This window comes from Lacerta agilis, chromosome 17, assembly GCF_009819535.1.
Source record: "Lacerta agilis isolate rLacAgi1 chromosome 17, rLacAgi1.pri, whole genome shotgun sequence".
Taxonomy (NCBI): domain Eukaryota; kingdom Metazoa; phylum Chordata; class Lepidosauria; order Squamata; family Lacertidae; genus Lacerta; species Lacerta agilis.
Genome location: NC_046328.1, coordinates 21,849,320 through 21,863,754, shown reverse-complemented (window position 1 = coordinate 21,863,754; position 14,435 = coordinate 21,849,320). Strand labels below are relative to the sequence as shown.

Genomic DNA, 14,435 nt, shown 5'->3' with positions numbered 1-14,435 from the left:
TAACACACGGAACCATTTCATGCATTGCCTTTGTGGTGTTGGTGACTTCACAGGGGTTGGCATTGCCAGGCAATGGCTAAGGCCCACATTTCAGTCCCCACCTCTGCTGCTGGTCTTTCTCCTCGCTGTCAGCACTTGTCCTGAGCGAGCGAGCAGAGACAGGATCAAAAAGAAAACTTCCAACATGCAAATAAAAAAAGGCTCCCCTTTGCGGTTTAGTGCAACAATTTTTGGTTTTAAGGAGAAAAGTGGCGTTTGTGGTTTTCCGAGAAAAACCGAACAGCCAGCAATTCCTGCTTAATGTTATCCCACTCCCTTTGAAATCCCAGTTTCACAGCTTGCAAGGAATTCAGGGCTAAGTAACTCAACAGTCCCAGGAAAGACCTCCTTGGAACAGGGCTGGGCTGAGCTTATGAATATTTGAAAGCCTAGAGCGATTTGTTTTGTTGGAGGGGGCGAACACCGCATTTCGAGGTGGTGTCGGGAAATTTCAACAGCAGGGTGGAAAACTCACCAGGACGACCTCAGCAGCTCCATGCTGCTGACCAGTGTTTAAACCCCCAGAATTTATGCTATAAGGTGATGGAGCTGTTTTTGAGGGACGTGAGAATCTAAATAGGCTGGCAGCAAAGAGGATTCTAGAGGAGTGTGAGTTCTGTGCATCCCTCCACCCCAAAAAAAACCGTCACCACACAGCTCCAAAAACAGCCAAAATGCCACACACACAAACTTTTGCGGAGGACCACAAAAGAGAGATGTTTTGCCACAGTTCCTTTGCCGTTGTAACAAATTCATTTACTGCACTTCCGACTGTCCCCCACAAGAAACTGCCTAGTATGGCCAATCATCTTGCAGAATCCATCTATCCTTGTTTTGAGTTTCAGGAGCAGCTTGGAGCGGGGGGTGGGTGGGGTGGCCCTCACTTATTAGTCTTCAATCCAATTTACTTCACACTACAGAAAATGGGAGTTCTAAAGACAGCCTCCTTCCATTTTGTGCCCCCCCTCCTGGAATACAACTCCTATCAGCCCCAGCCAGGTTAGCCAATGGTCAGGGATGATGGGAGTTGTAGAGGGCTGAAGATCTCCGTTGTAGGAGAAGAAATCGGAGCAGGGGGAGGGTGGGGGGCCTGGAAGAGGCGGGTTTTATTTCCCAGACAGCTGATCGTAGAGCAACGGCACATAGTTGTCCCACTCGGCCTGGTAGCATGTTCCTGCCACGGGGGCCCCCAGCTTATACTTCTTGCGGAAATTTTCCACTTTGAAACAGCCCCGTTTATCCCCGGACCGGTTGCTGAGGATGGGCTCGTTGCATTCCAACTCCTGGGCTTGCTCGTAGACCAGCCACACGTAGCGATGGAGCCCTGCAGCGTGTGAGAGAGAAAACAAAGGTTGCGCACTTGCGTTAGGAGGAAGCGATCCCCTCCGTCACAACCATCCAGTAACACAGTAGATCCCAAAGTGGGTGGTTTCGCCCCTGAGGGGGCTGAGGGATTACCTGGGGCGGGGGGTGCTTAGAGACAAGGGGAGGCAGGAGGGTGCTGGGAGGTGTAATAGTTTATCAAATTTTGAAAAGCTGGTATCACTGGATCAAGGCCATTAATTTTGCAGAATACAGTGGTACCTCGGGTTACAGACGCTTCAGGTTACACAGTCTGGTAACCCAGAAATAGTACCTCGGGTTAAGAACTTTACCTCAGGATGAGAATAGAATTTGTGTGGTGGCGGCACGGCGGCAGCGGGAGGCCCCATTAGCTAAAGTGGTACCTCAGGTTAAGAACAGTTTCAGGCCCCCCAGAACGAATTAAGTTCTTAACCCGAGGTACCACTGTAAAACTAAATCGCTTGAATTGGATTTCGATGAAATGTGCAACTCATTGTTACTGTTTTGAATTTTATTATCTTCCTTAGTGGATGATGCAAACGACTATTCTGAATAATGCTTTTTAATAGGGTAGGGGGCACTGGGGATGAATTTATCAAACCAAGGGGCGTGGTGGGCCAACCTTTGGGGGGGGGGGAACCATGGAAGCAACATATGCACAGGATTCTGATTTTATTTTATTATTTTGCAAATAATTTTTGTTGCTTTATTGTAACAAAATACAGCCGTACCTTGGTTCTCGAACAGAATGCATTCTGGGAGCCCGTTCCACAAGGCAGGCACCGCTACTGAAGGCCCTCTGCCTGGTTCCCTGTAACTTTGCTTCTTGCAGTGAGGGAACCACTAGAAGGCCCTCAGAGATGGACCTTGGTGTCCAGGCTGATTGATGGGGGCGACAGGGCCGAGGCCGTTTAGGGCTTTAAAGGTCAGTACCAACGCTTTGAATTGTGCTCTTATTTCAGCCATGCAAATTACTGAAGCAGAATTGTTTAGCTTTGCAGCTTTTCTTCTGCTGTTTCCAGCCTGCCCAAATCCAACGGGTCTGCTCCCCCCCCAAAGTGCAAACTGAGTCAAGACACCTAACAGACTTTGCCTTGAAGCAATGGTGCCAGCATAACTGGTTGCTTACCTGTTCCTTTAGGTGGTCCAGATCCCACGTAGTCCGACAAGACAGTGCCGCTGCTGATGTCATTGCCTTTCATATTGACCACTAGGAAGTGGTGCCACTCCCTAGAGAGAGAGAAAGAGCGAGCATCTGCCTCAGTTTCCCCAGAGTAAATCTTGCAGGAACACTAAAAAAATAGAATTAGCAGGGTTCCAGCTCCTGTGAAGCTAGGCCCGATCCACTAAGACTCTCAAACCCAATTCAGCAGAAGCCCAAGGGTCGCTCATTGTTCCCCAAATTTATTTACCTCATAATATGTAATCATCGCTTGATTGTAAAAAAAACCCCTCAAAATGGTTTAGTAAAAACATAAAACAATAAAATTGAGGGGGGGGGGAAATCACAACCATACTTTAAAACATACAAAAGTTAAAATACGAAACAGATTAAAATTAGCTCAACTTTCTAAGCAACTGGGTGGGCTTGTCTAAACAAGGACGTTTTTAGCAGGAGCCAAAAGGAGGGCAGTGAAGGTGCCTGCTTCATTTCAATAGGCAGGGAGTTCCAAAGTGCAGGTGCTGATGAGGCTCTTTCTGACGGCAAGCAACCAAGCCTTTACTGCCATCAGCCCAGCCCTGTGGAACTCTCTGCCAAGAGATACAGCAGGAACCTTCTGTTTCCACTTTTAAATGCCTGCTGGAAACTTTTCTGCTACGTCCAGCTTATGCAGGCCATCAAGCACACATCTGATTTCCTATTTTAGTTTTTTTAAATAGTCTTTATTGCTTTGTTTTTATGTATAATGGATGTAAACCGCTCTTATTTTTTATGAATAGCGACATTGTTTTTTTATAAACAAAATATAAATAAAAGACCTTTGTCAGGCATCGGAATGGATTTTGTGGCGCAGCCACAGACACCTCTGCCTACAGGAACAAGTGTTGGGATTTGTCTACTAAAGAGGTGAGGTCTGCTTTTCCCTTACCCCCAAGAGAAGACCCCCTGCAACCTCCAGATCACCTATCAGTTGCCTCATTTGACCTTGAAAGGTAAGAAATCTTCATCTATTATTAAAAACAACAACACACTTCTTTCCTGCAAATCCCGGTTTGCCTTCTGGATCAAATCCGGCATGGAAATTCTGGATCTCACATCCTGCCCCTCTCACCTAAACTTTGGGTTTTTCCTGCTCGGTGCATCAGGGTCAGTAAGGACCAAAGTGTAGAGCTTTTCTGCACTGCAGTTCTCCCAGTCAATCTTCGTCGGGCGATTCTTGACCTGCCAGAAACAAAACGGCAAGAGCTTTAGAACCTATTCAAAAATATAAAAACGAAGACAACGCACTCACCATTATCCAGTCAATCAAACCATGCCTTAACCAAAGTCACATTCACACAATACCTGACACCAGCAGCAATGGCTCCCCCCCCAACCGAAAAAATAATAATCAGGGAACTGTATTTGTTAGGGGTGCTGAGAAATTCCAGGAGGCCCCTATTCTGCTCCCAGAGCTACAGTTCCCAGTGGTTTAACCATCAAATGCTCTTCACAGGGAACTCTGAGAACTGGGAGGGGCCTTCACTCTCAGCACCCTTAACAAACTACAACTCCCAGAATTCCACACGGGACAGTTATATACAGTTTTCCTGCACAAGCCTGCAGCTGGGATTCACCTAGTTTAGGGATGAGGATCCTGCAGCCCTCCATTAGTTGTTAAGAGCTGCAATCTGTCATTGGACTGACAGGAGTCAGCTAGGGTTGATAGGAGTCAGAAGATCATGTGTTCCCACCACTGTCATAGTCCAAAGGGAAAGTAGGAGAGATAAGACTGGATTTTATTTATGGGAATTCAGAGACAGCCCACCTATTATTGAATATGTATTCATTCATAAGACTGGTGTTTTCTGACAGCAAACATTGGAAGCTGCCTTCCTTCTTCTTCAGCTTCCTGTGTTTGCTGTCAGAAAATACCAGTCCTGGTGGGATACATACAGAGTACAGTCATACCTCGGATTACAATAGCTGCGGGTTGCATTTTTTCGTGTTGCGGACGCAGCAAACCCGGAAGTGTTTACTTCCAGGTTTCGCCGCGAGCGCATGCACAGAAGCGTTCTGCACAGTTCGCGCATGCACGATATCGCTGCTCGGATTATGGACTTTTCAGGGTGCAAAAGGCACCCCAGAACGGATCAGGTCCGTAACCCGAGGTACCACTGTACAACTAAAAGAACACTGTAAAAATTTGAATTCTGCATGACAGTAGGAAATTTTACAAAACCACTACAATTGAGACAATTTAGGAGAGACAACAGAAAGTGCGCAGTCGAAAGTGTAACTTAGGAACCACAATGGGGTGATTGAAAGTCATAATGGAATCTGGGACTTCCGGTTTGGTGCCGAGTCAATGGCGGACGGGAGTCCGACGGCTCCGTCCTCCGTTAGGCGATAGGGAGCTCCGTGCCTGCGCCACGGGTCCCTTAAAGCCACGGGAAGAGCATCCCGTGGACCGACGGCTTCGTGGGTCCCAGACGTGCTGTCTCCGCTCCTGATTGACCCTCATAAGGGGGGAAATCGGGCGAGCGGAGCCCCAGCACGGGACTGAAGAAGCGACTGCCTGCGGAGGATCAAAGCAGCGATCCCGCCAGACCTGAGCACCCGGCACTTCCTACATAGAAACTTCCAAAGAAACTCTGTAAGTCAAAATACTGGATTATTTTTACAAGTTTAAAGAACACTGCTTGCAGAGGAAACTTCAAAAGGAAGCCTGTTCCCTTTGAACTGTTTGCGCGAGCTTGGTAGCGCTAAAAGATCAAAGCCGCGGCTAACGGGAAAGTTTTGCGAACTCTGCCAAACTTTTTAAAAGCTACTTAAAAGTTGTTTAAAGGTTGTTTAAAGACTTAAAAATAGCTGATATGGCAAAAGAAGACACCGCTCCCCCTCTGGACTAGGATTCCGGGTCAGTAGCGGGCTGCAATATATTGTTGCCATTTTTTCTTTGTTGGTGTTCCAGTGTTACAGTGACTGTTTACCAGTGGAGATACTTTGACTCTTTTGCAGCCAGATACAAGCTATTTTATAGACTTGGTGGTTACATTGCAAGTGAGAAACAGATACTGACTTGGGCTATTCAAAATAGACTCTTCTTGGCTTTAAGGAACTTATAACTTTTGAAAAATCTGAACTCTTTGCCTAAAAGTTGGATTACTGGACTGTTGTGGATTCCTGGCTCAGCAGCCTCTTTGTTCTCAGAAGCTAGCTGCAGGCCACCTGGTGTTTACTTTTGGGACTGTTGGTCTTCTGCTGTGAATGTCTGAGATAGTTACTACAGCAACTGGAGTGACCTTGAGATTACAGCTGCAGAGCCCACAGGGAATGGAAACTAGATCTAAAGGAACTGGCTCTGAAAAAAGGAAAGGCTCTGTTTCCTTAACTCTACAGGAACAAATGGAGAAATTGGTTGCAAGTGTGGCAGAAATTGCAGCAGGTTTGAAAAGTGTCACCGAAGGGTTGAAGCAAACACAAGAATCGGTGAACACTATTGGTGCATCAGTGAATACAACAGTTAACTCTGCAATAGAAAAACTCCAAGTGGATATTAAGGCTGACATTAAAACCTCCACCCAGACTTTAGAAAAATCAATTGGCCAAATTGAGGAAAATGTAAGAAAGAACAGAGAAGAAATTAATAAAATTGGGCAGGAGGTGACTACGTTAAAAAAGGACTCTGAGGAGATTAAAGTGGTCAGAGAAAAAATAAAAAAGGTGGAGGAAAAATTGGACAATTTAGATTTGGAGCAGATAGAAAATATTGGAACACGACAGAGAACTGTGGAAGAGTCTCTTGCCTTTCTGCAACTACACCAGAGAGAAGGAAACATCCGTCTAAGGGGTCTTCCAGAATTGGAGGGGGAAGACCTAAAAGCCTATATCGTGGAACTATTTTCAACTTTTTGGGAGTTAGAAGAGGTAAACGTCTCAGCACGCATAGTGAAGGCCTTCAGATTTGGACCAAGAGGCTCCAGAGGAAAGAAAAGCACTAAAACAGTCAGTGACTGTTTGATTGTGCTGCATGATAGACACGACAGAGACTATTTCCTGGATTTGCACTACAGAAACAACCTGGTGGTACAGCAGAACAAAGTAATTTTTTATAAGGACATCCCCAGATTCTTTTTAGATAAAAGAGCTCCTTATAACGACCTGGTGACGGAGCTAAGAAGAAGAAAAATCTCCTTCAGTTGGGAATTTCCAGAAGGCCTGGCATTTACGTTTGAAGGGAAAAAGATAAGAATAAGGTCCTTGGCGGAAAAGCAAAAGTTTCTGGACAAGCATCTGGAATTCTTCAAAGGAACTCCATTGGACCCAGCACAGCTCTACAAGTTTCCAGAAGTATTCCCACCACCGCCGGGACTACCAGGACCAAGCCAAGATCCAGAACAAGACAAGAAAGGACAGGCAACTGGAGGAGAGGAATAAACAAAGAAATGGCGCTCAAGTTAATGACTTGGAATGTTCGGGGATTAAATCAGAGACCAAAGAGACGCAAAGTGTTTTATAGCATAGAAAAGAAGAATTTGGATATAATATGCTTACAGGAAACCCACATAGTCCGGCGTCACAGAAGATTACTACAGAACAAAAAATTAGGCCAAGAGTTCATATCATCGGACAAGGTCAAGAAGAGAGGAGTAGTGATTTATGCAAAGGAGAAATATAGCCCAAGACAGCTATTTAAAGATGAAGAAGGGAGATACATCGCAATTGAAATTAACGTACAAGGCGAAAAAATTTTGATTCTGGGACTTTATGCACCAAATGATGGAAAGTCGATTTTCTACAAAAAAATACATGACTTGCTGCTGGATTATTTGGACTATAAGGTAGTTTGCCTTGGAGATTTCAATGGGGCAGTTTCCACATTAATGGACAGATCTCAAAGAACAAAATTAACAAATGATGGGAAACTCCCAAAGACTTTCTTTGAAATGGTGGACAACTTGAATTTGGTGGACTCTTGGAGATTAAAAAATCCCACAGAAACAGAGGCAACGTATTTCAGCGAATCCCAGCAGTCATGGTCGAGGATAGACTACATCTGGATCTCGAATGAATTGGCTCCAAAATTACAAAAGGCAGAAATCGGCCCTAAAACGCTTTCAGACCATAATCCGGTACAGGTGAACCTAAAAATGATTTCCAAGGACTCTTTTAGATGGAGAATGGATGACGCATTGATGAGAGATACCAAGCTAGTAGAAAGAGCGGCGAAAAAGATGAAAGAATATTTTCAAATTAATTGGACTTCAGAAGTGGAGAAAAGGATTGCCTGGGATGCAAGTAAAGCGGTAATGAGAGGATTCCTCATTAGTGAAAAGGCAAAAAAGAAGAAACAACAAAGTGCAGAAATGGAGAGATTGTTAAAATCAATCAAAGAAAAGGAAAAGGAATTAAGAGGACACCCCAGATGTGTCAAAATCCAAAAAGAAATCAAATACTTGCAATCCCAATATGCGAATATTATGAATCAAGATATTGAATGGAAAGTGAAAATGATGAAACAAAGAACATTTGAATCTGCTAATAAATGTGGAAAACTACTAGCTTGGCAATTAAAGAAAAGACAAAAGGCAAATGTCATCAGCAAATTGGTAGTAAATGGAAAAAACGTAGAGAAACCGGAGGAAATCAGATGGTGTTTTCAGAGATTTTACAAGCAACTGTACAAGGAGGAGAAGATAGATGAAGTAGAAATAGACCGATTTCTGGAAAAGAATGGATTGCAAAAAGTCCCAGAGGAAAAATTAATAACTCTCAACCACCCAATATCGACGCAAGAAATAGAAGACGCAATAAACAATATGCAATTGGGGAAGGCTCCAGGACCGGATGGACTAACAGCAAAATATTATAAGACACTGAAAGATTGGCTATCGCAGCCGTTAAGAGAAGTTTGCAACAAAATACTAGAAGGAGATAGGGCACCAGAGACGTGGAAAGAAGCCTTTATCACACTGATTCCAAAACCAGATACAGATAAGACTCTAATGAAAAATTATCGTCCAATTTCCCTTTTGAATGTGGATTATAAAATTTTCGCAAATGTTTTGGCTACAAGGTTGAAAAGAGTGTTGAAAGACTATATACATAGAGACCAAGCAGGTTTCTTGCCAGGAAGACAAATAAGCAATAATACGAGAATTATTGTGGACATTTTAGAAAAACTGGAGAGAGACATAAATACAGATGCGGCACTATTGTTTGTTGATGCAGAGAAAGCTTTTGATAAAGTATCTTGGACATTTATGAAAAAGAATTTGGAAAAGATGGGAGTTGGAGAAAATTTTTTAAATGGCATTAAGGCCATTTATACAGAACAAAGAGCAAAAGTCATTGTAAACAGTGTGATATCGGAGGAGATCGAAGTAGAGAAAGGAACAAGACAAGGGTGCCCTATCTCCCCTTTACTTTTTATTACGGTCCTGGAAGTCCTTCTAAATATGATTCGGAAAGATAAACAGACAAAAGGAATTAAAGTGGGAGAGAAGGAATACAAATTACGCGCCTTCGCAGACGATTTGATGTTATCCCTGCAAGAACCAGAAAGCAGTGTCCCCAGAGCCTTGGAATTAATCGAACAATTTGGACTTGTAGCTGGCTTTAAACTAAATAAGCAGAAAACCAAGGTTTTAGGTAAAAATTTGAGTGCAGAACAGATCCAAAGAATACAAGAAGCCACAGGCCTCAATTTTGTTAAATCTGTAAAATATCTAGGTATCAATCTCACAAACAAGAACCTGAACCTGTATAAGGATAATTACGAAAAATTGTGGATGGAGATAAAAAAAGATATGGAGATCTGGACAAGACTTAAACTGTCGTTAATGGGAAGAATAGCAGTGGTTAAAATGAATGTCCTACCAAGGATGCTGTTTTTATTCCAAGCCATACCAATTTTGGACAAACTAGACTGTTTTAAGAAATGGCAAAAGGACCTATCGAAATTTATATGGCAGGGCAAAAAGCCAAGAATAAAATTTAAGATTTTAACAGACTCTAAAGAGAGAGGAGGCTTTGCCCTGCCGGACTTAAGGCTTTATTTTGAAGCTGCGGCCTTTTGCTGGTTAAAGGATTGGTTTAAATTAGAGAACGTTGATGTGTTGGACTTGGAGGGACATGACAACATGTTTGGTTGGCATGCATACCTTTGGTATGACAAGGTTAAAATCCACAGAACTTTTAAGTCTCATATAGTTAGAAAATCCCTATATCAGGTTTGGACTAGATACAAAGACCTGCTTGAGAGAAAGACTCCTAGATGGATCTCTCCAGTGGAGGCCAAGGCATATAAGAGACCGAATATGTCTGCAAACTGGTTAAGATATATGGACATATTGCAGCAGGAAGGGGACTCTTTTAAGCTAAAAAGCTATGACCAAGTAAAAAGTCAGGTCCCCGACTGGCTGCATTATCATCAGGTTTATGAAATATTTAAAATGGACAAAAAAGTTGGTTTTCAAGTAGAAAAATCAAAACTGGAAACAGAACTGATAGAATCAAACTTTAAAAACCTTTCCAAAATGTATAATCTTTTGCTAGAGTGGCATACAAAAGATGAATTGGTTAAATCGCCAATGATAGAATGGGCAAAAGATGTAGGACACAATATTATGATGGATGACTGGGAGAGATTGTGGCAGAAAGGTATCAAATTTACTGCTTGTCATGGTTTAAGAGAAAACATAATGAAAATGGTTTATAGATGGTATTTGACACCAGTTAAGATTGCTAAGATGAATACCAAAATGTCAGATGTATGTTGGAAATGTAAACATGCGAAAGGTACCTTTTTTCATATGTGGTGGTTGTGCCCAGCGGTAAGTGCTTTCTGGGACAAGATTTATAATGAGCTCAAGAAGGTAATGAAAGTTACCTTTTGTAAGAAACCAGAGGCATTTCTTCTGAGCATAACCAATGAAGAGATACCCAGTCAGGATAGAGTGTTTTTCATGTATGCCACAACAGCAGCTAGAATTCTATTGGCAAGAACATGGAAAGGTGAAGAGATACCAACGGTGGAGGAATGGCAGATGAAGATGATGGAATATATGGAACTCGCAGAACTGACCGCCAGAGTCCGGGACCAGAGGGAGGGGAAGGTGTCACAGGAGTGGAAAAAATTTAAAGACTATTTAGTTAAATCAGTTAAACTGAGTATTTGAGCAGAATTAGACAGAATATCGGCTTTGGTAGATATGTGTTAGATATAAATGGTAAGAGGAATTTTTGTTATGTGAAAGATGTATGTGTCAAAATATGTGAAGATAGGTCGCCAAGATAAGATACATAGTTATTAAGATATTTGACTAAGTAAAAGCTAAGTATATTAAAATTTGGGCAAATGTTAATTGAACAATATATAAAGCTACCTTGAAGAAGTATTCGTTTTTTGAAGACAGGGGAGGGAACGGGGGAAGTCCCCAAACAGAGAAGTTAAAAACAAGAAATGTATAAAGATAGATAGTGGATAAGGTTTGTATATGTTCTTTTCATGCTTTTATTGTTGTTATTGTTTTTATGTTGATTATGCTTATTGTTTATTATGTTTTGTGTTGATGTTGTATTCTGTTTTTTCTTTGTCTTATTGGAAAATAATAAAATCTTATAAAAAAAAAATGAAAGTCATAATGGAATCTGTTACGTATGAATCCATTTTTTTTCCTTGGTAATATGTATTGATTTTGGATTATTTTTGTCGATTTTTTTGTAAAATTAATAAAGCATAAAATAAAATAAAATAAAAACATAGAAAGCTGCCTTATACGAGTCTGGCCGTGAGCCCATCTTTCTCAGGTTTGCCTGCACTGACTGGCAGCTGTTCTCTACGGTTGCAGGCAGGGTGCTCTCCCAGCCCCACCAGAAGATAGGAGGGATTCGAACTTGGGACCTTCTTCGGGTCCGCAATCAACTTAGCTGCAAAGCAGCAGCAGCTCCGTACCGTTGCCAGTGACGCCTCTCCCGGAGGGTGCAAAGAGCGGCGGGCAGGCATTGCTCTGCTCCGGCAGCGGCCGCCCGCGCGCTCCTCCCCCTTTGCTCCAGGCCAGTCCCGGCACGCGCTCCAGGGGCTCCGCCAGCAGCCTGGCATCGGAGGAGGCGGGGCAGGCCAGACCTGTGCAGGCCGCTTGCAAATCCCAGCCTCCCTCCTCGTCCTATTTCAGCCAGATGCCATATTCTCAATGGTTGCATTTTTGGCACAACCCCTCCGCCCCTTTGGGGGAACCCCCCCCCCAAGTATTATCGTCCTGTCTATTCTAAAGGAAACTCTCTTTCTCTGAAGCAGGTGGCAAATTTAAAAACTCACTGTCTTAAAATAAATTGCAGAACTGACGCACACAGACCCTTCCAATTGGGATTCCTTTGCCCTCATCCTAAAGTGCACATATTCCTCGGTGGAGGCAAAAAGCGCTCTGCGCCTTTTCGAAAGCAAGACGCTTTTAATTTTTAATTTTTGTCTGCTTGCAGCGGATCACTGGCGCTAGACGAGGAAGGCCTTGCTTCCTCGCGTGGTTGCAAACGCAGGATATATTTTATTTTCTGCAAAGGGAAAGGTCCCACTGCACCTAGCAGACGTTTTCTTGGGTGATCTCGACCCAAGGAGAGACGGACGCATGCCAAAAAAAAGCAGGCGCCGCTTTTCGCGTTGTAGGGCGAAGGCAGGGCAATTGTAACCATTGTCTAAAGGTTAGGAAGCGTATTGCATTTTGTGGGGGGTGCAATTTCTCTGCACGGGAAGCGATTGTGGCAGGACAGGAGCGGATTACCTGGGTGGGAGTGAGGACTTTGCCCAGCTCATCGATCTCCACCGACCCGTAGTTGACCGAAAGAGGAACCGCCGGCTTCTCCTCCACCTCCAAGAGTTCTAGGGATACCTCCCAGTCAGCGAGATCTACCGCCATCTTCGCAAAAAGAAAACACCCAGAAAGCTGCCTCTCCGCTCGATCTCTCCCGGGCAAAGATCGCGCGCGCAATCCCCCTACCTCCCCGTCCGAGCAAGAGAATCTGGTGCTAGATGAGTGACAGCCATCTCCTGTAATCCGAGAGGAGGCGGGACCTATCTGTCTTATGCCCATTGGCTCTTGGTAGAGGGAGGGGTGTGCCGGTGGGGGGGATGTTCTTTGGAGAGGTGGGGTCGAAGCCTCTGGAAATGTCAGAGAGTAGAGATAGGGGGTTCTGGCATCCCCAGCCTAATGGGCCCCCCAGCTCCCCATCAGGCCCTCGAGACCTGTGCCGCCTATAGACTTGAAAGTGTCTGCATTTAAAATAGATATTAAAATTTAAAAGCAGCCACCTAATTAAGGGCCCCCTTTTCTAATCAATCAAAATATTATAATCGCCTAAGACTGCCTGTTTGCTCAGAAGTGACTTCCCATGCCTTAAGGCAGTGTTTTTCAACCTTTTTTGGGCAAAGGCACACTTGTTTCATGAAAAAAATCATGAGGCACACCACCATTAGAAAATGTTAAAAAATTTAACTCTGTGCCTATATTGACTATATATAAAGTAATTCTCTTGAATAGGAATCAAATAAACAAATTTTTCCCACGGCACACCAGGCAACATCTCGCGGCACACTAGTGTGCCACGGAACAGTGGTTGAAAAACACTGCCTTAAGGGGTGCATTTAAGGGCTCAATGGGGCTTACTTCTGAGTAAATAGAAATAGGATTGCTTTCTAAGGACTGCAATTAGTGGGGTCAGGTGAAAAAGAGGGCGGGGCTTCTGCACCTTTAATAGTTGGTTAGAAGAGAGAAGGGTGGTGCTGTAGGTTAAACCACAGGGCCCAGGGCTTGCCGATCAGAAGGTCGGTGGTTTGAATCCCCGCGATGGGGTGAGCTCCCATTGCTCAATCCCAGCTCCTGCCCACCTAGCAGTTTGAAAGCACGTCAAAGTGCAAGTAGATAAACAGGTGCTGCTCCGGCAGGAAGGTAAACATTGTTTCCGTGCATTGCCCTGGTTCGCTAGAAGCAGCTTAGTCATGCTGGCCACATGATCCGGAAGCTGTTCGCCGGCTCCCTCGGCCAATAAAGTGAGATGAGCTCTACAACCCCAGAGTCCTTACCTTTAGAAGAGGGAATTCGGTTTTCTACGCAGCAATTAAAGGTGTAGGAGCCCCGAACTATTTTTCATTTGGTCACCCTGGCTGCAATCCAGAACCCACTTACCTGGGAGTAGGTCCCACTGAACACAATGAGGCTAACTTCTGAGCTACAATTTCCAGAGAGGTAATCTTCAAGGTGTCACAAGTCTCTTTGCCATTTCTACTTCTGAGCAGACAATGATGCAGAGTATAGTTTGGCCACTCAGTGAAGTCTGGGATTCCTACCAAAAAAAAGAATATCAACATTACTGATGTACCTGTTGCATTGATGTCATGCATTTCCACAAAAGAGCTTACACGGTCCTCTTTCTTCCCACTTTATGTTATCCTCCCAACAACCCAGTGAGGTGGGTTAGGGCAAGAGTTGATTAACCCAAGGGCACCCAGTGAGCTTCTGGGCTGAGCAGGGATTAGAATCAAGATTTCTGCAGCCCTAGTCTGACGCAGTTGCCATCGTAGCTCCAGGCACCTTCAGTCTTTTGCAAAACAGAAAACAAAACAAAACCTTAAATATCTACCGTGCAATGCTAACCATGTCTGCCCAGAAGTTAAGTCCTACTGAATTCAGTTACGTAAACTTATTCCCAGGTAAGTAGGGTCATTATTACATTCATTTTCTTCAGGCACACCATCTATGGGGGAGCGGGGGGGGAGAGAGCCCCCAATTTTCAATGAGGGGGGCGGGTCCCCTCTATATTCTGCAGCTGGGTGGGCCCTATCAGGCTTTTCAGAGGGCGTGACAGGCCCTGTTGGGACTCCTCCCACCCTTTGATGTCATGTGACAACACAATG

The 14,435-nt window shown here is 44.1% G+C and overlaps 1 protein-coding gene across 1 annotated transcript; it reads right to left on the bottom strand.

The window, feature by feature from the left end:
- Nucleotides 1-1,001: 1,001 nt before the first annotated feature.
- LOC117061597 (phosphatidylethanolamine-binding protein 1-like) lies at nt 1,002-12,495 on the bottom strand. The gene is made up of 4 exons (XM_033174503.1): nt 12,307-12,495; nt 3,657-3,766; nt 2,513-2,613; nt 1,002-1,363 (listed from the first exon to the last, which is right to left on the bottom strand). Exons 1-4 carry the CDS (start codon nt 12,439-12,441, stop codon nt 1,146-1,148), a joined length of 564 nt encoding a protein of 187 aa, XP_033030394.1. The 5' UTR covers nt 12,442-12,495; the 3' UTR covers nt 1,002-1,145.
- Nucleotides 12,496-14,435: the final 1,940 nt, after the last annotated feature.

Excerpts from the sequence above, each read along its gene's own strand:
- LOC117061597 (XM_033174503.1), bottom strand. The coding sequence starts at position 12,441 with ATGGCGGTAGATCTCGCTGACTGGGAGGTATCCCTAGAACTCTTGGAG. Across the intron at positions 3,767-12,306 it reads AAGTCCTCACTCCCACCCAG|GTCAAGAATCGCCCGACGAA; the intron begins GTAATCCGCTCC and ends TGTTTCTGGCAG. Across the intron at positions 1,364-2,512 it reads TGGACCACCTAAAGGAACAG|GGCTCCATCGCTACGTGTGG; the intron begins GTAAGCAACCAG and ends CACACGCTGCAG.